At 39.2% G+C, this 24777-nt stretch overlaps 1 protein-coding gene across 2 annotated transcripts in view; it reads left to right on the top strand.

Moving 5' to 3' along the window:
• The window catches only part of DNAH11 (dynein axonemal heavy chain 11), a 356336-nt gene that overhangs the window by 100809 nt on the left and 230750 nt on the right, over positions 1 to 24777 (top strand). For both annotated transcript variants that reach the window (XM_042967928.1, XM_042967929.1), the window contains 2 exons: positions 16686 to 16832; positions 19907 to 20140. In XM_042967928.1, the coding sequence (XP_042823862.1) occupies positions 16686 to 16832; positions 19907 to 20140 (381 nt within the window). The remainder of the gene's footprint in view (positions 1 to 16685; positions 16833 to 19906; positions 20141 to 24777) is intronic.

Here is a 24777-nt window from a genome sequence, read left to right on the forward strand (position 1 = left end):
ACAGCTGACAGAGGCTCTCAGTCCCGGACCTGACCACAGACAAGATTGTTGTAAAGCTCTGAGTTGTGCTTTATCATTGAGGATTTCTGTTGACATTCTTTCTCTAGAGATTTCTATGCATTGTCTTTAGAATATGTATCACTTCACACTGTAGTTTCCTGAATTCTACTGTTCTTTGGATACAGCATTTATCTTGATTATTTTTCTCACACTCATCGCTTCTTTTCGACCCTAAATTTGGTGGCTCGTCACCGAAAGATGGCTCTTCTTGCTGCTGATAATATGAGTGCATTCGTGCTATTAATGCAGAGTTGTTAGTTGAACTTGGATAGCATTTTGAGGATCAGCCCTCAGTTATAGTTTCCTATATTCACACTAACTTCCAGATGGCTTTGTAAATATAATTTGTCTGATTACATTGACTAGCAATCCAGTATATCCATCTCTCATTGATGTATCACATAATTGTATGTTTGGGGTGTTTTTTTTTGTTTGTTTGTTTTTTTAAACTAGTCTGAAAGAGAGCAGTCATAAGCCCACTTAAGCTTTAGTTGCTTCCTGGGAACATTCTCATGACCAGCAGGTAGAACCTCGCGGCTGATTGTGAGGTGGAAGGTATCATATTCCATTACAGGTACATGTTCTGGAAGGCTTTGAAATCCAAAATATTTATCATTCTAAATTCTCAATACATACATGAGAAGAGAAAGGTATAAATCTGTACTCGGATAACATTGTTTTTCTTTTAATTATATTCCTTAAACATAGTAAATACTTGTATGACTGGTTTACTGAACAGTATTAATTACAGAGAATACGGGCTTGTGCAAGTTTTATTTTCTATGGTTATTAATCGCACATGTGCCCTACTGTATCTCCTTAAGTAGCAGACTACTGTATAACACACGGGATAGGTATCTAACATCCTGGTCTCTTTTTCTTATTAAAAAAAAAAAAAATGAAAGAAATCAACAGCAGCTCAGAAAGGTCTAGTTAACAATCCAGACTTACCTCTTTGTTGAGGCCAGGCTTTCACACAATAAGTTTGGAGCTGGAAGGGAGATGGTGATTATTTTATTGTACATCCCCTTCCCACCTGTTTATCATGGAGAGAGGGCAGGGCTATCATCTGTCAGTCATTGCTTTTCTTTTTCTTTTTTTCTTTTTTTAAATTTATTTATTTTGGGAGAGAGAGTATGAGCTGGGGAGGGGGAGAGAGAGTGAAAGAGAGAATCCCAAGCAGGCTCTGTGCTGTCAATGTGGCTGGATCTCACAACCCTGCAATCATGACCTGAGCCGAAATTAAGAATTGGATGCTCAACTGACTGAGCCACCCAGGCATCCCAAGGCCTTTCATGATATTTGCTCCTGATTCTTGGACCAGCAATGACTTACTCTTCTGTGTCCTCACCAGCAAGCATCCACCTGTTGGGTCCCTTGTGGAATAAAGGTGCCAGTCCTCAGGGAGCACAGGGGAAACTCCTAGGGGATATATATTAGAGAACCAACTCTGTGTGAGCACTTCCTGTTCTTGCTCTGGGCAGTGAAATCAGCCATCGGGTTATATCTTCTTTCTCCTTTTCTACATCAAATGTCCAAGGAGGTACATGTCACAGATTGACTTCCTAGAGGCACCTATAGCTTCTGTGAGTGATTCTTCAACACCTATCTCACTTGGTTGGGCCAAAGAATTCTTTACCTTCCCCATAAGGAGTGAGGAAAAGGCACAGCGTCTCCTTGTGGGCTGATAAGTCATAGGCATGAAGGATGCCACTTCTAGTCCCCACCTCCCTGCAGTACTTTGTATAGAAAGGGTATATGGAAGCAGAAGATGGAAAGGAGTTGAGGTTGTGTCTTACAGGCCCTGGAGGGACCCACCCGTCCTAACCCCTTTTTGCCATCTTCGGAACATGCATGTTCTCAATGCCTCTTTGTCCTTAGTTGAAGTACTGGGCTGGTGCTGGTGGAACAGATCATTACTGTTCTGCTCACCAGTTCTCTTTATCTCCTTTCAAAGAATGAAAAAATGCTTCGCCTTAGCCAGACAACAGGTTGGCTCCTTGGGACAAGCATCCCTGATGCCAACTTTTTTTTTTTTTTCCATTATCTTTCCTAAATTAGAGGCTGAGTTTATATGTATATATAAATATAAATATAAATATAAATATAAATATAAATACTTCAAAAGTGTAACATTTAAATCATTATTGTTATGTTTACAGTATCACTTCAATGTTAGAATGTTCTCTAACACCCATAGGACTCGCAGTGGAAGCCCTCTCACCCCCCTCCTTCCTAATATTTTAATCAGAAGTTCTAAATCTCTGATTCACATCCATTGCCCGGTCCTAGTGCTGCTGCCACTCCTTAATGAATTACTAGATGCTATAAGACATTCAAAAGATGTTAAAGTGAAGCCACACTACAGGGGCTTCCAAAATTGTTCACAGCCATGCTGATGAATGCCACCGGCAGTGCTGTCTACCCATGCTGACCAAAGGAGGCGGGTGTTGCTGCCTATGAGCAAAAGAGTCTAGCCACCTGGCTACAGAGCAAACATGGTTTACAGAGGTCTTGACTGTCAGCTTGGAAAGGATTACGTTTTTCATGTTTTTGAAACTGATATTTTAAATTGTCCTCAAAAAATGATTTCACCGAGATCTTTTAGTTACATTAATGAAACTTCCAACAACTGAAATTCACATAAAATGCTATCCCACTGTTAGTAAAGGTTCATTATTTTAAATGGTGTTTCACTTCATCTGTGGTAGAAATAACCACTCAGGAGTGACTAACAGTCGCGGGGGAGTAGACGGTGGGTGTGGGGACTGGGAATCGGTAAGGAGCTACGGGCAGTTTGGGTCATCCAGAGCCACAGTCAGCTTCTTTGGCTGGCATGGTTCTGCAAAGTGCAGGTGCATTTGGAATTCTTGGTCGCTTACTAGGGAATAGTTAGTTAATGCTTTTGGCAGTGAAGCCACATAGCCTGGCCTTGCTGTACTCTTACCTTCTTTTCACTCTCGGAATCCGTTTTGGACCACCAGCCACAGCTTTTCCGCCTCTGCCTTTTGTACTTGAATTCCTGAATGTGCTCCCTGTTGTGTGACCAAAATAACATGGCAACTGCAGCTTGTGGAATAACAATGCAATTTCAACAGAAAAGAAACCCTTTGTGGGTAGATAACTCATGTGGACATCTTGAGAAGGACTTGAATTCTTGAGGCCCCCTCCTCTACCCACCGCACTCAATTTAACAGTGTGAGCCAAAGTGAGAGGTTCTGCAGTTAATTGTGGAATTTGATCAGCCAGGGAGGTCTGATACCCTTACAGCCTCCATCCTCGAAGCAGAAATTCCCAAGTGAGTTGGAATACCAGAGTGATGAAATCAGTGTGTCTAGAGTGCCTTCAGTGATTATTAGCTGTTGGTAAGCTTGGTTAAGATCAAGTTTTACAGCTGTCCTTCTTCCGGAACCCACCCTGACCTCCCAACGGCATGAATGATCTAAAGGACTTCTGTGTGGGCCCTGCTTAACTTCAGTGATCAAAATCTCTGGTAGTTGCTTATAGAAATACAAATTTAGAGGTGTGCTTGCAGGATTTATTGGCATGGTGCAACAATATGTGCAACTGATTTGAAGTTACACATGACTCATTATTAACATTCTTTGATTTTTTCCCCCCTTTAGAAAAACATCCCTTTGTATTTTTCAAGTGGCTGGTGTAGTGGTAAAGGCAGACAGAATAAAGGTCCCTTTGTTATGTAGTGCCTTTAAATAGCTGACAATTTTGTGTCGTCGACATCGTTTTTAGCCACTGATTCCTAATAACTTGAGAGATTTTTTGTCCTAGAAGAGTTTGCACATTTACTCTTGCCTTGTTCACTGCATGGAGTGAAAGCTTCTCCGTGATGGAGCTACATTGAAGACACACAAACCTGCAGTGCACTGAGCTACATTTGTATTGTCTCATGTGGGGTCGCCGTGAGCCAACTCTGACCACCGAGCCCTTGAAATGTGGCAACGGAGAAACAGAATTTTTAACTTCAGTAACTTTAATTGATTTAAATTTAAATACTGGCATTTGATGCAATTATTGGAAAATATGAATGTGTTTGAAACAACTTGAGCATGTGAATCTACTTTGTAATAGTATATCTGATGAAGTCGAAATACAGATCACATATTTTAGATGGAAAATCGAAATTGAGATATGCTGTAAATATACACACCTGATTTCAAAGATTTACTCTGAAGAAAAGAATATGAAATGTCTACTATTTTTTTTATTACATATTCAAAGTATTTTGGATATACTAGGTAAAATATAATAATTTTTCCCTGTTTCTCTTTACTGGTTTTATTTATTGTTTTTAGTTTTTGTTTAAATTTTTTTTTTAAGTTTATTTTTAAGAGAGAGAGAGAGGGAGGGAGGGAGAGAGAGACCGAGACCAGGAGCAGGGGAAGGGCAGAGAGAGAGAGGAAGACAGAATCTGAAACAGGCTCCAGGCTCTGAGCTGTCAGCACAGAGTCCGATGTGGGGCTTGAACTCTGAATGGGGAGATCATGACCTGAGCCATAGTTGGCCGCTTAACCAACTGAGCCACCCAGGTGCCCCTCTTTTTACTTGTTTTAGTGTGGCCACCAGGAATCCACTGTAGGAGAAATTGAGGCCACAGTGTATTCTCTAAAACCAAAAGATGAGGGGGCACCTGGCTGGGTCAGCTGGTGGAGCATACAACTCCTGATCTTGGGGTTATGAGTTCAAGCCCCACGGTGTAGAGAGTACTTAAAGATAAAATCTTAAATGAGAAGGTCAGGCGTTCGTATGCCCAGAAACGTTTGATGTTTTCATCAAGCAGTGTCCCGCAGTATGGTCGACCCAAATCTACACGAGAGCAAATCTGCCAAGTTGTCTTTTGAGAAATCTCCAAATTTGCAGTGATTGCGCAGATGGCACTAAACTAATGCCCATAATGAACTGTAAATAAGGGCATTTGGAAAGGCGCTTGTGAAAAATGGGCTTAATTTTAGGCGACAGAAACCCCTGCTGGATCTTCAAGGGGCACATATGTAAGACAAGCACAGTGTGTTTCTGTACAGTGCTTGCGTTTGGTTGTGTCTGTGATAGAGTGACTGTGTCTCAGCACAGGAATTTCAGAAATCCGGATGATGGAGCCCACCTGTCACTCATAGTGTGTTACCACCTTTTCTGACAAGGATTAGTCTTCCTTCAATCACTAAGAGGAAAAGTCTCAAAATTCAAGTGGTTAGTAGAGGGCATGCAAGCGTGAAGCAGTTTTAGCTGAAATAAGATCAGTGAAAAATTCCACCTTTTTAGAGGAAGCAGAAAGCTGGAGGACTGTTTAGTAGCTAAAATGGTGGAAGCGGGTGCCCTTGAGTTTAGGCTGGGACTGAGGATGGAGTGGGGAAGAGGCAGCAGAAGCAAACAGATCAGAAGATGGTCATGCTTTTGACCATCCTCCTCTTGTCTCTGTTGACCTTCAAGTCCGCAGTGAGAAGTATAAGCTGCTCACCTAAGTGGAGTTTGTCATAGAAATTCCTGGAGGAGAGTAGGTTCACTTGACATAGTTGGGGAATAGGTCATGATTTAAATGAATGCCTTCATGTGAAGGTAGCCTAATATTCACAGGACAGAGACGTTTAGGTGTGTGACAAGGAAATAGACTACCTCACTTTAAGTCATAAATTATATATCTCATGAGGATTAACCTTGGTTGTCCTCCCAGAATAGTTAATATAGGGTTAACCACAAATTGTATAACAATATATTCACTTTTTGTATTCATTTTGTAAATGCGTTGCCCCTGCTTTGATTTCTGTTGCCTCTCTTTTACTGGAGTTCTCTCCACAGCCAATGTAGAAGTTACACAACAAAATCAGGAGTATTACAATGTGTGGGTAAAATAAAATATTACCTTAATGTTATGAGATCCAAAAATTAAACCTTATAAATGTGGCACCCGACCACTAAGGAGTTTTCACCCTCTTTTTGGCATCTTGAACTCCTGGTCCTGGCCTTTGTTTGATGTCACCTGTTACAAGTTGTTCAGCTCCAGCTTAAATTCAGTTGGCAGGGCATCTGGCCATAGCAGATGAGCTTTTCACAGAGTACTGTGCGTTCTGGGAACAACTAGAAAAGCTGGATGAAACAGTTAATTAAATCAGTTTAATATGTGCATCAGAGTATTTAAAGAGCATCAAAGAAAAGTCTAGAGTTCAGGGGCTAAGATATGAGCAGAAAGAAACCACGGAGAGATTTGCCTAATGCTTCCTGTTGATTTTTTCTTGGCAACATTTGATGATTTACAAAATATGACAAAGAGTCTGAAAACCTGATCAGAACTTTGATCAGTATCATGGACCTGAAAGAAAGAGAAAAAACAAAAAATACAAACTGGAACTGGAATTGGGTACCAAGGAATTTGTCGAGCAGAGAATCAGACCATGATAATGACTCATTCTAAGGTCAATTGGGTATGAATGTGCAGGGATGGTGGAAAAGGGGATCTACCATAAATGGTATCTAAAAGGTTCTAGTAGATGTAGATGTAAATTTGACAGGTGCAACAATGAAGTGTATAACATCTGAGAAAGAATGATCTTTGAACAAAAATTTCTTTTTTACATTTTTTAAAATGGTTTTATTTTTAGAGAGAGCAAGCGAGCACGAGCAGGGGAGGGGCAGAGAGAGGGACACAGAGGACCTGAAGCAGGCTCTGCGCTGACAGCAGAGAGCCTGATGCAGGGCTCAAACTCCAAAAAAAGCAAGATCATGACCTGAGTGGAAGTCAGATGCTCAGCCAGCTGAGTCACCCAGGTGCCACAGGGAGCAAAAATTTAAGTTGGATATTCAAGTACTGCGTGTAGGGAAAGGTTGATGGATTTGATTGTGTTAAAGTTGGAAACTTTGCCTTATCAAAGGATACTATTAAGAGATTAACACTGTAAGCCGCAAAGTTGGAAAAGATGTTGGCAATGCCTTAAAAAAAAAGACTTATAGGCAGAATATAAAATAATTCTTACGTCCAAAGAAGCAAGGACAGATGGATAATCCAGTATAAAAGGGGGCAGAATATTTAAGCAGGCTATTCCCAAAAGAAGATATTCTAAGACCAGTAAACATAAAAAGTTGCTTCACTTCTTAAGTCATCAGAGAAATGCAAATTAAAACCACAAAGAGAGATACACTTGTGCTTCTGGGCAAGATGGAGTAGCAGCTGAATTTACCCACCTGCTTAAAAGCACCAAAACTCCGACAAAATATATGAAACAACAACTTTCTTGTCCCTGGACATCAGACAACAGAGGATAACAATTCATGACAGACTTGGAACAAAGGAGATGAGCTCTCTGATGGTCCCATTTGCTTCTTTGAGTGAGTTTCCAAGTCTGGGACAGGGAGGGGGAGCCGGGCATGATCTAGTAGGCTCTTTTGAATTGAGGGATCTGAGCTGAGAATCCAAGGAGAACAAGGTAGCTGGAGTTTGCAGAACTGAGTGCCAAAGAGGAAAGAACTGTAGAGCGAGAACCCCAGAAACTTCTAGAGGGGCTTCTTGTAGTCTTCAGCAGTGGGAATAATTAGCCCTGGATTACATACTGTTCCAGTTCTGTCAAACAAATCCTTTTTAAAAAATTGTTTTTGAGAGAGAGAGTGTGAACGGTAGAGGGGCAGATAGGGGAAGAGAGAATTCAAGTGGGTTCCATCCCATGAACCGTGAAATCATGACCTGAGCTGAAATCAAGAGCCACTTAACTGAGCCACCCGGACACCCCTGCCGAATAAGTCTTGAAAGCAAGATCCAAGGGCACCTGGGTCGCTCAATTAGTTAAGTGGCTTTTGATTGTGGATCAGATACGATCTCATGGTTCATGGGATTGAGCCTCATGTGGGGCTCCTCGCTGACAGTGCAAGGCTTGCTTGAGATTCTCTCTTTCCCTCTCCCTCCCTCCCTGGTTCACATGTGTGCTCTAGTTCTCTCTTTCAAAATGAATCAACTTTAAAAAAAAAAAAAGCAAGATCCAAAAAGATCAAAATGTTTGCAAGTAATTTAACTGCATCCCAAATCAAAGCTCAAGAAGATAGGAATAATAATGTATTCAGCTCCAGAGTAAGTTTACAATGTTTACAATGTCTGATACACCACTAAAGATTAGAGGACGTGTAAAAAGGCAAGAATATCTAACTCTCATAATGAGGAAACAAATCAATTAAAACTGATACAAATGTTAGACAAAGATATTAAAAGTGACAGCTTTATTAGTATGTTCCAAAAGGTAAGTAGGGATGCAGAAAAGATAAAGTTCCATGTGTGTATATTGGACATCTCCAAATGGAGGAAGGGAAACAGAAAAAAATCCTGGCAGAATAACAGCCAAGAGGTTTCTGAATTGATGAAAAGAAATCTATAGATTTAAGCTCAAGCTTAATTGTGAACACAAGCACACACTACAAAGAAAACTATACCAGGTTAGTCAGATTGGTTATAACCAGTGATAAATTCAAAGATCATCCATAAAGTCATATTATGCACAGGGGAATAAATGGAAACATGATGAGAGGCTTCTCCATGCAAATGAGAAAAGAGTGGACCAACAGCTGTAAAATACTGCAAGAAAAAAAAATCAACCTACAAATCTTTCTCCAGTGAAAATATCTTTTAAAAGTGAATGCAAAATGAAGATGTTTTCAGACATTCAGAATCAGAAAGATTTCATCACCAGCAGACTGTCAATACAAGAAATGTTAAAGGAAGTGCTTCAGGCAGAAGGAAGATGATACCAGATGGAAATCTACATCTACACAAAAAAATGTGACTGTTGAAATGTTAACTGTATGGAACTAGACAAAACAGGCGTATCAGCCATCCATCAGAAGGCAGCATGATAAGAACAGAGACCTTGAAATCCTACACGAGCTGCTTCTGTTGATTAGTAGCTATGTTACTGCTTTACTTTTCTGAACATCAGTTTCCTTGTATACCAAATGGGGAAAACAGTAGGTACTATGTCTTTAGTTTCTGAGCAAGGAATAATGTAAAGAAACAAAAATACTTAAAATATAATACTGTAAAAATGGCCACAAATTCTTCCCCTCCATGCATCCAGGCCCTTTTAGTGTCTTGGTGCAATTTTTATCAAGGGTAGAATTCGTTTCTCCTTTTGGATTAGTATGTGACTTGTTTTGGCCATTGTATCATTAGCAAGAGGTTTGACAAGTTCACACACACTGGGACTTACCCCCTTTCTGCTATTCAGAAGCCTGTGACCACCCTGTCATGAACAAGCCAAGGCTAGCCTACTGAATGATAGGCATATGCCCATACCCAAGCTACCAGCTGGGTAATCATCACATATACGAGAGAAGCCATTGATCACAAGGGACCACAAACAGGGTAACCAGCTGAGGTAATCCAAAAGCCAACACACACAGTTGGAAGCTAAGAAGTTGTTGCTATTTTAAGCCACTGAATTTGGGGGTAGTTAGTTACACTGGAAAAGCAGATTGATACACGTTAGTTAGGGATTCACATACGCATGTCTCCATACATGAATAGACCAAATACACCAATATCAAGGACTTCTACGTGCTGCTGATTTAAAATAAAAGATTTTACTTGAAATTTAGAAACAAAAGAACATAACTATCAAGTGCTCATCCACGGAGCTAATCTTCTCTGGTTCGTTTTCACTTTTTTTGTTTGTTTTCTTGCCGAAGATACCTTGGTAACCTCATGGCACTGTTTTGACATCATGGGGATGGAAGAACTGGTGAGGAAATCACGAATTGGTGGATTTCCCCCTTTTTTCAGTTTGTAGAGATAGTTCCTCAGACTTTGACATGACGTGGCATTAGAAAAACGTATACTCACACAATGAGATAGCAAGATCAATTGCACCAAAAGGCTAAAATTAAACTCAAAATATTAAATAATGGTAAGGATATGGGACAGGGGAATCTTCTATCTAGCCATGGGGATTGTAAGTTGATAGAAACACTCAGAAAATCTATTTAACGGTGACTTATAAACATGAGTATAAGAATACATTATTGGCGTGCCTTGGTGATTCAGTCAGTTGGGCCTATGACTCTTGCTTTGGGCTCAGGTCCTGATCCCAGGGTCTTGGGATCAAGCCCCACGTTGGGCTCTGTGCTAAGCATGGTGGAGTCTGCTTAGGATTGTCTCTTTCTCCTTCTTTCTCTGCCCTGCCCCACTTGTGCATGCTCTCTTTCTCTCTCAAATAAATTTTAAAAGAATACATTATTATCCAGCATTTTTTCTTCTCATCGTATACATATGTGAACCGAAAAACATATACAAAAGTTTTCAAACCTACATTATTATTATTCATCATAGACCCAAACTGCAAACCATCTAAATATACTTTAACAGCAGAGTGGTATGTTCCTCAAATGGCATACCACTTAGCAATGAAAAAATGTACCTAATAACATGAATAAGCCTCACTAACAAAATGTTAATTTACAGAAGGTGGACCCAGAAGTACGTATCGTATGAATCTACTCAGGTAAAGATGATGTCCGTTTTTGAGAGGAGGTACTAATGGCTGCCATGGGCAATTACTTTTTTGGCTCCGAGCACATTCTATTTCTTAACCTGCTCAAGAAAGGATGCTGTCTTTTGTCAAATGCTTTCTCTGCATCTATTGAGAGGCTCATATGGTTCTTGTCCTTTCTTTTATTGATGTGATGAATCACTTTAATTTTTTTACAGATATTGAGCCAGCCCTGCATCCCAGGTATAAATCCCACTTGGTCGTGGTGAATAATTTTTTTTAATGTATTGTTGGAGCTGGTTGGCTAATATCTTGTTGAGGATTTTTGCATCCATGTTCATCAGGGAAATTCGTCTATAGTTCTCCTTTTTAGTGGGGTCTCTGTCTGGTTTTGGAATCAGGGTAATGCTGGCTTCATAGAAAGAGTTTGGAAGTTTTCCTTCCATTTCTATTTTTTGGAACTGTTTCAAGAGAATAGGTGTTAACTCTTCCTTAAATGTTTGGTAGAATTCCCCCTGGAAAGCCATCTGGCCCTGGACTCTTGTTTTTTGGAAGATTTTTGATTACTGATTCGATTTCCTTACTGGTTATGGGCCTGTTCAAATTTTCTATTTCTTCCTGTTTCAGTTTTGATAGTGTATATGTTTCTAGGAATTTTTCCATTTCTTCCAGATTGCCCATTTTGTTGGCATATAGTTGCTCATAATATTCTCTTATCGTTGTTTTTATTTCTGTTGTGTTGTTTGTGATATTTCTTAACCTTCTTAGTGGTTACAAGAGTTGTGTTAAATTTGCTGAAATTTATTAAGATGTATACACGTGATTTTTTTTACTTACCTATTTCAAAAGGTTATTTAAAAATTCAGCATTTGTGTTGTCACTGTATTTATATAAATTTATGTATTCATGCTATAGATGTTAAATAGAATCAGCAGTGTGAATACGTCCAAGTTACATTAATAGAAAATCAAATTGGAAAATATATATTATTTTGTTTTTAGTAGAAACAAAACTAAGCAATGCTTATTACCTCATATTGCCTATAATTATTTACAAAATTTATAACTTAGTCTTTTTGGATTATGTAACTAATTCATCTCCATTACTGAAAATTTGAAAGGGATCAGAATTATATACTGCTAGATACTTGTACTGAGTGATTATAGTGTTTAATGTGTCTTTGTGTATGTCATACATGTTTCAAATTAGAATGTTCTTCAATAATATGTTGAATGTTTATAAAAGGTTTGATTATATGAATATGCCATAATTGATTTAACCAACTTCTAGAACGTTTTTGCAGATCGAGACTTTCGACAATGTTGCACGTCCATTTCCCTGTACTGTCACCGATACTGAGTAATATTATTTAAAAAAAGAAGACTAACGTTTTGACAGGCTGGCTTAAATTTTTGCTCATGTGCAAATAACAGACTCAATTTCATCTCGTTTAGAGAGGATAGGCAGGACTGCCTACATTTTGGACATTACATCCACACAAGCATTATCTTCGTGACTCTTAACCATTAACATGAATAAATGAGTTAATGACTACAAGGGAATGAGTCTTGAGGTGCTCCCCATGCCAGGAGTGATACTAAGCTTTTATGGTTATTTTATCTCAGTCTGCAGAGGCGTCTTTCATAGATGGAGCAAACATGAAATTAGATATAGGCAAAAGGCAAGTGCTGAGCTTTGAGAAGGTACAAGAAGCTATAGTAATTTCATTTTTCTTGCCCTTTGTTTTCCAGGTGAACATAGGGTAGGCCAGCTAATGTGAACACTGTGTTGATATGCATTTTACAGTATAAAACTACCTAAATGAGTTAATATTTTTTACTCTATTTAGACAGATAAATATAGGTTCTTAAATAAGCAGCTCTCCCTGTTCACAGTTCCCATGTATAGGAATTTCAGCTAACAAGGATTGGTTAAATAACACCAGTCCCCCAACAACATGGTCCAAGGTTAAGATAACTATGGTATGTTAACTGCCAATAATCACGAAAAACAGAAATCTCATTGCTCGTTCTTCACAAAAAATCACTGGGTGAATAGCAAATGTGCATGATGCCTCATGGACAGTCATATTATACCTTTTGAAGTCTCTCCATGTTTGGCCATCACACGTATGTTACTCAGTTTACACACAGGCAGCAAAGCATGTACTTTGCTACCTCCTTGTCCCTAGAGATGAACCCGTGTACCATTTTATAGATACACATAACTGAATGAGGGAATTTGTAATAAAGTTGGAAGCACAGAGAAGAAATGAAAATGGATCACGCCGGAAGTTAAATTTGAATCAAGTATAGAGGTACTTAAAGAAGAGAATGCTCACTGGGAATGATGGCTCTATACCATTTGAGAATTTCTACATTTGCAGCCAGAGGGTTTTAGTGAAAATGAACTTACTGATAGAAATGAAAGCACTTGTTGTGGCAAAATGGATGAAAATGTCCCAAGGGAAATAAGGGAAAGGTGACCAGCCCCTCAAAATAGCTTCACATTAAAGAAACTCTGAAAGAAATTTCAGGACATTAAGAGCTCAAAGGATAAAATGTTGGCAGCTGATCCAAATGTTGAAAGGAGTATGGCGATTCTTGATGACCCAGAAAAGATGCTCACTCTCTATCTTAACTTCTAAGATGAGAAGGCAAACACTAATCGAACTACCCCAATAAATTTTCTACCAAGTTTTCAGTATTTTGCATATTTTAAGTTACAGTGTACTGAATATTTTTTTAATGTTTGTTTATTTTTGAGAGGGAGACCGAGCACAAGCGGGGAAGGAGCAGAGAGTGGGAGATGCAGAATCTGAAGCAGGCTTCAGGCTCCGAGCTGAGCTGTCAGCACAGAGCCTGATATGGGGCTTGAACTCACGAACCATGAGATCGTGACCTGAGTAGAAGTTGGATGCTCAACCAGCTGAGCCACCCAGATGTCCCTGTGATGTACTAAATAGTTACAGTTTTTATCTCCTTGTACTTATATAACCAAGAGAAAAAGGGAGTTTAATGTTTTAACAAAGTTTTTTAAAAAGTCTGAGGATAATCATAAATTTTCCATTGATTATTAAGATTGCACGGTAATTGTTAAGATTGCACACTACTGTGTGAAGCAAGGACCGACTGCCTCTCTTTCAGCTTACTAGTGGATGGATGTACCTGATTTTGTATAAGCTGTAAACTGAGGGAATAACATTTCAGTGTTTCTTGGTAACCTTTTACAAACCTATGTAAGATATAAGGACATTACTGACTTGTTTGTGATTTGAAGTGTTCAAATCCTTTCAATTTCTTTAGTGAGATAAAAACACGGGCCTATAAGGCACTCATTTTTCTTTTTAATTATGAAAGGGTATTGTAAACATTAAGCTAGTAAAGAATTTTGTTTTTCTGTTAAAAAAATCTAAAGAGATATTCATAGAAACGGGACAAATTTGATGACACCAGGGTCCACACTAGTTAAAAAACAAAATGAAACAAAACCAGTAGCTGTATTTCCTCAGAATCTTTAAATAGAAGACAGAATATGAAAGCCCCTGACTTCAAACATGCCAGGGATAAGTACCAAGAGCACTGGAAGCCATGGGGTTTGCATTTCCTGGTCAATGATTGATAGACTAGAAGACTAGAAGTTCTTTTGAAACTCTTGTCTCACCAAAGCAAAAGTGTTTGAGAGAGTCTAATGGTTGAGGTCTCATTGATCCTGCAGCTTTTCACCTGAATATTATTTAGGCCCGTTACACGGTAGAAGCCATTAAACATCTGTGCCCTTCCTAGCCACTTGAGCTGTGCCAGTGAGTTGTTAGATTATTAGAGATACTTTCTGTGTATAAATGTCCTCTGGGTAATATACAGGGATGGAGGAGAAGAGGATAACCCCAGCAATGATCATCAGCTACTGCTCTATCTTTAAGCGAGAGTCTCAAAAACTCATCTTTTTTAAACTCTGATTTCTCACCGTGGTTTTCTTTAATACGAAAACTGCAAATACAGCGCGAATGTTAAGGCCAAAAGCTTCAAAGATTAAATCACTCCTAAGGAGTTGCTTACCAATGTTGGTGTTGGTGTTCTCATGCAGGAAATTTAGATAGGTTGATGTTCCTAGAAGCTGCTATTGGGATAGTTTTCAAGTTCAGTTAAACTGAATTTCTGGAAAAGCTCATTACAGGGATGTCACCTGTATGCTGCTGGTAAATGCTATATAGCTTTAAACCATCTTGTGATCAGCATCTTTCATTTTATTTTTATTAGGTTAAAGTTTACATAACATGAAATGAACCATTTTAACCTGTAGGATTCGGTGGCGTTTTGTACCACAATGTAGTGCAGGTATCACCTCTATCTAGTTGCAGAATACCTGCACTCCAGAATAAAACCCCACGCCCATTGAGCAGTCACTCTGTGTTCTTTCCTCTCTCCAGCCCCCAGCAGCCACCAGTGTGCTATCTATCTCTATGGATTTACGTATTCTGGACATTTCATATAAATGGAACTGTCTCATACATGGGCTCTTGTGAATAGCTTCTTCTATTTAGCATCATGTTTTCCAGGTTCACCCATCTTGTATGTAACAGCACTCCATTCCTTTTTGTGTCTGAACATTATCCCATTGTATGTATGTGCCACGTTTTGTCCAGCCATCCACCGGTGGGCATTCGGATTGGCCCCACCTTTTGGCTCTTAATACTGCTATAAACACGTGTACAAGGATTTGAACATTTGTGTACAGGTACCTGCTTTAAAATACTTTGAGTATATACCTGGGAATGGAATTGCTAGGACTTACAGTGATTGTATGTTTAACTTTTGAGGGACACCAAACTGTTTTCCGCTCAGCAGCGTTTATTTGCACCATGTGTGAAGAGAGGCCTCTTCTTCCCATTCCTGATACTTCCTCTAGTACACTGTCTGTGACTTTGTCTGCCCCAGAAGAGGTAGAGCAGCTTACCTGATTGTTCTCCTTGTGAGTCTGCCTTGGGAATGCATGTCTTTTCTTTTCCTCTGTGCCACTGTTTGTACTAAAGAGGCCTGTCCTAGTCTGATGCCGATAGGACTGGATAGACAAATACTGCTCTTCTAGTATTCCGTATTCCAGTTAGCATTTAATCTCCAAATTGGCCACTAGCTGAACAAATGTTGATCTGTGTCTTTTCATTTAGTTTTATTTTTCAAATAGTCTGGGACCTATGGTCAAGTTCAGCATGCTGCTTCTTGGGGGTTCCTTTGCAGATGCCACAATTTAGGATATAACAGTTAATGATGCCAGAAGAATTTGAACTTTGGATTTGGAGGTTTAAAATCTAAAACCCACTCATTTTTAACAATGTCAGCTTGACAAAGTCATCTAGTATTTCAGCTCCAACTTTCCTTATCAATACAGATGGGGAAATTTAGGGCACCTGGGTGGCTCAGTCGGTGGAGTGCCCCACTCTTGGTTTCAGCTCAGGTCATGATCTCACAGTTCATGAGTTCAAGCCCCACACTGGGCTCCGTTCTGTCATTGAGGAGCCTGCTTGGGATTCTCTCTCTCTCCCTGTCTCCCTCTCTCTCGGGCCCTCCTCTGTTCATTCTCTCTCTCTCTCTTTCAAATAAACTTTGAAAAAAAATTTTAAAAATGGGGAAATCCTATTTACTTTCCTGGTATAACAAATATACTGTAGGGCTCACTTTAATATCAAACCAAGTACACAATAACATAAGACACAATACGAGAGTAATATTGTATGTAACTTAAATTTTTGTTTCAGAAATTTTAACATAACCTTCTTATAGTAGTAAATGATTTTTTTAGAGTAAAATAATATATCTGAATTTTAAAAACTTGGCCACACAATTCCCAGTATGATGATTGCTAACAGGTATATGGTGCAGGTAGGTTGGTAAGTGTCTAATCTTCAAGGGTAACTTTTCATGATAAGCATCCACCACCCAGCACCTGATGATGCAGCCAACGTGCCTGGCCCCTTCTCTGTCAAGGTCATTTTAAACTCTGGAGTTTAAGGAGTGATTTTTATTTTGAAGGAAAACATTTCGAGACAACTCTCTAACTATATAAAGTTTTGTGAATTCGTATGGAATTATCTCTAGATTACCAGAATATATCTCCAGTAAGAAATGCTCTCATCTTTTCAAATTATCTTAGGTAACACGTCACCTTGCCAAACTCTTCGACAGCATTGCAGATCTGCAGTTTGAAGATGAGGATGTGTCTACCACCAGAGCAATTGGAATGTACAGCAAAGAAAAAGAATACGTCCCATTCCAAGCTGAATGCGAATGCATAGGCCACGTAAGATATGATTATAAAGTTGTCTATGCTACAGGAGTATTTCTGGGATAATTTTTTTTGAGAGAGGGCACGCACGAGCAAGAGCGGGAGAGAGGCGGCGGGGGGCGGGAGGGTTGGGGAAGAGAGAATCCTAAGCAGGCTCCATGCCCAGCATGGAGATGACCTGGGGGCGGTCCCACAACCATGAGAGCATGACGTAAGCCAAAATCATAAAGAGTCGATTACTTAACCCACTGGGCCACCCAGGCTCCCCTCAGGGTAATTTTTAAAGGTTGAATTGAACAAGAAAAGAAGTCAACTCCTGTCACATCAGTCCCTGGTTAGTTGTGTGCTCAGAGTTTCCCGTTTGCCCACGTCCAGTGTGACTGCTGTACTGTGCCAAACCTTGCCATGCTTCCCAGTTTCTGCTCCCTTGGCTTCAGCACGTCAGAGAGTCTCAGAAATGCTAGCAGTCGAGCTGGTCAGGAAGCATTGTCACAGTTTGAATGAGTGGACGCCAGAATGAAAAGCCAGTTCAACCCAGTGACCGAGCCTCCTATAAAGCTTATTGGTTTCGTCACAGAGAGTTTGAGGAAAGCAGCACCTTGGCAGTAAAGCATGTTTTAAAGAGGCTTGTGGTTCAGGATTGTGATGTGAATGTTGTAAATGGCTGCTCATAAATAAAGTCGACTGAATCTACCAGGCCGATGTCCCATACTCTTAATTACCACGTGCACAGACAGTTAAGGTAGCATATTCTCTTCTTGCACAGCCAAATACCTGAAAAATATTCTTAATGGTTAAGTGCAAGAATGGCTCATTATGATTTATGAAAGCATTCTTGGCGTTTTCAGATGATGTAGAGAAATTGCATCTTTTCATGATGATGCTTGAGCAGGTTGAGTTAATCCACAGAGTCACGGAGACCATAGCCTCCATTACAGAACTGTTCGGGTTGAGGCAGGTTCTTTGAATTGTCCCTTGCTGAAATGTGATGGGAGCCTTTAAAAAAAAAAACAAAACAAAACAGGGGTTTTCTTTATTCCCCTCTGTTCCTTTTTAATATTGTACCAAGAAATCCTGCCAAATGAAGGGGAAGCAGATGGTGGAATACTTTGATTAAAATGTATTTTTTGATCTCTTGGGGTCTTTAGGATATTATTACAGTGATTAGAAAAAGTCACCATAAACTATCTTGACAAAAGTAACACGTGTTGCTGTCTGGTAACCTCCCCTGCAGACTGGTAAGCCAACTGGCGTAGTGCCCAGAAGGACGACAGTCCATTTGACGGATGTGGTTGTCACTAGCAGGAGCCCTTAGTATTGAAAGTTTTCACGGTGCTCTGATTTATTCTATATAAGCAATTTAGGCTAGAGACTCGAGCATATACCACATTCAGTCTCTAATTGCCTTTGTTTTATAAAAAGATGCTCTTTACGTCTTTCCCTCCCTGCGCTTTTATTATTGGTTCCTCCCAAATTAGACTATTTGTATTTTGTTAGATTAGTGTTTATTGAATACCTACTATGTGTCAGATGCTGGGTTAAATTTCTGGGGATCCAGAAATGAACAAGACATGTTCACCGTCCTGGAGGAGCTCTTAGTTTTCCTGGAAGAAATGGATAATTATAATGAATTATAATGAAGAAATGGATAATGATAATGGGAAGTGGTAATTGTTTTCACAGAGGGTTGGGAAGAGGCCGATGAAATATCAGAAAGGGGAGGGTTTGAGCCATATCGCATCAGTTTATTTCTCAAATCATGCTGAACGAAGTTGCCACTCTTGGCATATTCGTCTGAGCGCGAGGCGATACATCACCTTATATGTGTATTCAGTCTTCCCAGATGGACTGGAAAGTTCTTGAGAACAGGTGGCCGTGTTGAGGACCTGGATCCCAGAGTACTCTGGGATATGCTCACATGCTGTCTGATTTACTGAAAGAACTAGTTGCTGGGTAACATCAAGAGTTGGGCTTAGTGACCCAGTTGGACTTAGTCATGGTGAGACTGGAGACCCTGAACTCAGGCATGTGAACAGTGTCCTGTTACGTAGTCAGAGGAGAAAGCTCTCAGGATGTTGGGCCCGCTGCCAGCCAGTGCTTCCTTTTTCTTTCAGTAGAGAAGGCTGTCAGCTCATCAACTACCTATCACTCTTTCCAAGTCCTCTAGAGAAAGATACTCTAGGAATGAATGTTTCTGCCGTCTTCACAGAGGCAGACAAAGAAAACAGTTCTAACATTTTCACAATCTCATGTGGTCTTTGGAATTTATTTATTACAGTCATTTTTTATTGAGGTCGATTATTTGCAAATAGTATGTGTATTCTTTTTGTGATATAACACCCATGGAAACACATATGTGGGTAAATATAACAAAGCATATTTGAACATAATAGAAAACTGGGTAAAATATATTTGTGGGGGCAAAATAAACTTGGGTTTTTTTAAAACAAAGATTAACTTTCACAAGTCAGCAGTTGTCCTCTCTCTTACACTTTCCTGCTGTCTAATTTTTGACAAGTGTGAAGATGAGAGCCAGTAGGGAATATAATTAAGACACTTGCTGAAAATACTTTGTCTTAAGAGTAAGAAATAGGAGGATTTTAGAGAAGAATTTTCAGTATATTTAAAAATTATCAAAAAGAAACATTTAAAAAAAATCAATCTGCCATTATTCCCAAAGCTCTAGAATCTTACTCTAGCGTATTACTCTGTAGATGGCTGTGATGTTTGGTTTCTCAGAACACTGTGCATTACTACAGGGGATCTCGATCCAGAACCCCCTTGTCTTCACATCTGAGAGACAGATAGTTGAGAACACCTGTGTTAAGGCTACAGAAAGTTACTGGGCCGTCTAGCAGGTGAAATGAGATGAGCGCTCTCCTGGGAGAGGACAGGTTCGTATAGGAAGGACTTCATCCGTTGTTGTTCGTCTTCCATTTGTGTTCTGCGTCTTCCAGTTTTCTCTGTGGGTTTAAAATAAATCCACCCAAGGCCCCACCGTCCACATGGCCTTTGAGCCCATAGGAGGATGGAATTATCTCTCTTGCGTAGTTCAGCCTGTGCTAAATCATTTCATTTTGCTTCAAAAGGTGGAAACGTGGCTGCTGCAGCTTGAACACACTATGCAGGAAACTGTGCGACATTCCATCACAGAAGCCATAGCAGCCAGTGAGGAGAAACCAAGGGAGCTGTGGATCTTCGATTTCCCTGCTCAAGTTGCACTAACAAGCTCGCAGATCTGGTGGACGACAGATGTAGGGATAGCCTTCAGTAGGCTGGAGCAAGGCTATGAAACGGCCCTAAAGGATTTCCATAAAAAACAGGTATTTTATAGATTCATAATTTTGAGACTTGATGGGACTTGAAGAGGTACACATTCATTCATTCACTCATTCATTCACTCATTCATTCATTCATTCATTCATTCATTCATGGAGGGCCTCCTGTGTGCCAGGCACCATGCTAGGACTATTTCAGCAATCAGTTGTTTAACTTTTTCATTTTCTAGCTTTGCGCTATCCTTCTAGTTTGCTGCAGGGGTTAAAAAAAAATCTCATCCATTATCCTCCAAAGCTCTAGTATGTCACAGATACCTAGATACTGTGCCTATTTCTCTGCTTCTGTGTAGGACTCTCTTCATCTAGGCTAATGATGTATTTATTACAAAATATGTACGTGATTTGAATGACTCAGAAAGATGGAGAGCTGTTCAGCAAAGACAGATGTTTTCATGTATTTTGGGTTTTGGTTAATTATAAGTCACAGATGAGCAATTTTGGAAAACAGCCTATTTTGAATTCCATGCTATTCACCCCAGTTAGGCTATGACCTCTACTTAAGCCTCCCATCTTAAGGTGAGCTCATAGTTGTGAAACAATTCAGAGATAAGGCCTTTCCGTCGGCTTTTAGATTAAGGGAATACTAGGCTTGAAAGGTATTTAAACATTAGTGTGTCTACCTTCTTGTTTTGAGTGGATCCAGTGTGAATCGAGAGATATTAAGTAACTTGTCCGGTGTGGTACAATGTGTAAGTAACACAGGCAGGGGCAGCAGAAGTCAGAATGCTTTCCACGTCTCTCCATTACTGGTCCTCCTAGCAGTACTTGTAATTCAGTCCCTTAAAAATCAAATAGATTCAGAGAGGGAAGGATACTTGTAATGTTAACACATTCAGGAATTTTAGGTTTTAGAGGGTGCTGATTATTTCTTTGAATTTTGCTTTAATCTTGAGTGGAGACAACGTGATTTGTTTATGTTACTAAAAGAGTTTTTGTATTGTTTGCTTTGGGGGAGGAATATATTCTTGATAATCATCTTGAGGAAACTAGGGCATTGGTTTAAGTTACAGGATTAGATTTTTAAAAGTGGCTGGTTTCCTCCTAGGGTCAAGAGCTTTACAATTCTAGTTGCTGCCATTTGGATGAGGAAGCTAAGTAGTTAATTTTTTTTTCATCAACCTTAATAGTAAATTAAATTGTAATTAATTATATTATGGTTTTATTATAAAAATACCTTTCTGGTTAACTCGTTGATATCTGTGCTTTTATTGTAAGTATTTTCATTATCTGTGAAGTAAGAATTTTTAAAAATAGTTACAATATCCTTTTTTAAATTTCAGGTATAATCAATCATTGCTCAGACTTAAATTTTTCAACATAGATCCTCCTCCTCTATTTTTCCCTCACTTCATTTAATGGTCTCCTTGCTTCCAGTGTATCATTTTGTGTGATTATTAGGATATTCAATTGCTTAAGACCGTAAATGATATTTTATGGATATTTCTTCTATCAACTTTATTATTTTCGATTTCATGATTTCTTATTAATGTTTATTATTAAAAATTAAGAAGAAGAAAGTATGGGGCACCTGGGTGGCTCAGTCAGTTTAGCTTCTGACTCTTGATTTCGACTCAGATCATTATCTCCCTGTTCATGAGCTCAAGTCCGGAGCTGGGCTCTGTGCTGAGTGTTGAGCCTACTTGGGATTCTCTTTCTCCCTTTCTCTGCCCCTATCCTGCTCAAGCTCTCTCTATCTCTCAAAATAAGTGAATAAACATTTTAAAAAAAGATTTAAAAGTGTTAATTAAAAAAAAAAGAAGGGGCACCTGGGTGGCTCAGTCGGTTGAGCCCCCGACTTCATCTCAGGTCATGATCTTGTGGTTTGTGAGTTTGAGCCTTGCATTGGGCTCACTGTCAGTACAAAAGCCGGCTTCAGATCCTATGTCCCCCTCTCTCTGCCCCTCCCCTACTTGTACTCTCTGAAAACTAAATAAACATTAAAAGTGTTTCTAGGTATTTTTTTTGATGAACAAAGTATAGATTGAAAAAGGAAAATAACTTTCTTTCTTTCTTTCTTTCTTTCTTTCTTTCTTTCTTTCTTTCTTTCTTTCTTTCTTTCTTTCTTTTTATATCCAGGTCAGTTTGCATATAGTGCAATAATGATTTCAGGAGTAGAATTCAGTGATTCGTCCCCTACATATAACACCCAGTGTTCATCCCAACAAGTGTCCTCCTTAATGCCCATCACCCATTTAGCCCATCCCCCCCACCCAAAACCCTTCCAGCAACCCTCAGTTTGTTCTCTGTATTTAAGAGTCTCTTCTTTTTTGTCTCCCTCCTTGTTTTTATATTATTTTTGCTTCCCTTCCCTTATGTTCATCTGTTTGGTATCTTAAATTCCACATATGAGTGAAGTTACATGATATTTGACTTTCTCTGAGTAATTTTGATTAGTATAATACACTCTAGTTCCATCCATGTTGTTGCAAATGGCAAGATCTCATTCTTTTTGATTGCCAAATAATAGTCCAGTGTGTGTGTGTGTGTGTGTGTGTGTGTGTGTGTGTGTATGCATGCCACATCTTCTTTATCCATTCATCCATCGATGGACATTTGGGCTCTTTCCATACTTGGGCTATTGTTGATAGTGCTGCTATAGACATTGGGGTGCATGCACCCCTTTGAAACAGCACACCTGTATCCTTTGGATAAATACCTAGTAGTGCAATTGCTGTTTTGTAGGGTACTTCTAATTTTAATTGTTCCATACTGTTTTTCAGAGTGGCTGCACCATTTTACATTCCCACTAGCAGTGCAAAAGGGTTCCTCTTCTCTGCATTCTCGCCAACATCTGTCATTGCCTGAATTGTTAATTTTAGCTCTTCTGGTGTGAGGTGGTATCTCATTGTGTTTTTGATTTGTATGTCCCTGATGATGAGTGATGCTGAGAATTTTTTCATGTGTCTGTTAGCTATCTGGTTGTCTTCTTTGGAAAAGTGTCTACTCATTCTTTTGCCCATTTCCTCATAGCTATTTGTTTTTTGGTTGTTGAGTGTGATAAGTTCTTTCTAGATTTGGGGTACTAACCCTTTATCTGATTTGTCATTTGCAGATATCTTCTCCCATTCTGTCGGTTGCCTTTTAGTTTTGCTGACTGTTTCCTTCACCGTACAAAAGCTTTTTATCTTGCTGAGGTCCCGGTAGTTCATTTTTCTGAAGTTTGTTTGTTTATTTTGAGACAGAGTGTGAATAGGGGAGGGACAGGGAGAGTGCGAGAGTGTGTGTGTGTGTGTGTGTGTGTGTGTGTGTGTGTGTGTGTGTGAGAGAGAGAGAGAGAGAGAGAGAGAGAGAGAGAGAGAATATGAATCCCAATGTGGGGCTTGAATTCACAAACCATGATATCATGACCTGAGCTGAAGTTGGATGCTTAACCAACTGAACCACCCCGGCACGCAATAGTTCCTTTTTGCTTTCGTTTCCCTTACCTCCAGAGACCTGTCTAGTAAGAAGTTGCTGTAGCCAAGTTCAAAGAGGTTGTTGCCTATTTTCTCTTCTAGGATTTTTTTTAAATTTTAAATTTTATTTTTTAAAATTTACATCCAAATTAGTTAGCATCAAAAATTAAAATTAAAAAAATTAAAAATTAAAATTAAAAAAATTAAAAAGAGAGATTGTTAACTAATACAACTAGTTAGCATCTACTGAGAGGATCATGTGGTTCTTATCCTTTCTTTTATTGATGTGATGTATCACATTGATTGATTGCAGATATTTAACCTGCCCTGCATCCCAGGAACAAATTCCACTTGATCATGGTGAATAATTCTTTTAATGTATTGTTGTATCCAGTTGGCTGATATCTTGAGAATTTTGACATCCATGTTCATCAGGATAATTGGTCTGTAGTTCTTTTTAGTGGGGGTCTTTGTCTGGTTTTGGAATCACGGTAATACTGGCCTCATAGAAGGAGTTTGGAAGCTTTCCTTTCATTTCTATTTCTTGGAACAGCTTGAAAAGAATAGGTATTAACTCTTCTTTAAATGTTTGGTAGAATTCTCCTGGAAAGTCTTCCCGCTCTGGACTCTTGTTTTTTGGGAGATTTTTGATTACTGATTCAAATTCTTCACTGGTTATAGGTCTGTTCAGATTTTCTATTTCCTCCCATTTCAGTTTTGGTAGTTTATATGTTTCTAGGAATTTGTCCATTTCTTCCAGATTGCCCAATTTATGGCATATAATTGTTCATAACATTCGAGTCTTACTGTTTGTATTTCTGCAGTGTTGGCTGTAATCTCTCCCCTTTATTTCTTGATTTTATTTATTTGGGTCCTTTTTGTTTTTTATCAAACTGGCTTGGTTTTATCAACTTTGTTAATTCTTTCAAAGAACCAGCTCCTGGTTTCATTGATCTGTTCTATTTTTTTTTTTTTTAATAGCATTGATTTCTGTTCTAATCTTTATTATTTCCCATCTGCTGGTTTTGGGCTTTATTTGTTGTTCTTTTTCCAGCTTTTCTAGGTGTCAGATTAAGTTGTGTATCTGAAATCTTTCTTCCTTCTTTAGGAAAGCCTGGATTGCTGTGTACTTCCCTCTTAGAACTGCCTTTCCTGTGTCCCAGAGATTTTTGGCTGTCATGTTATCATTTTCATTGGCTTCCAAGTACTTTTTCATTTCCTCTTTAC

The sequence above is a fragment of the Panthera tigris genome, chromosome A2, assembly GCF_018350195.1.
Source record: "Panthera tigris isolate Pti1 chromosome A2, P.tigris_Pti1_mat1.1, whole genome shotgun sequence".
NCBI lineage: Eukaryota > Metazoa > Chordata > Mammalia > Carnivora > Felidae > Panthera > Panthera tigris.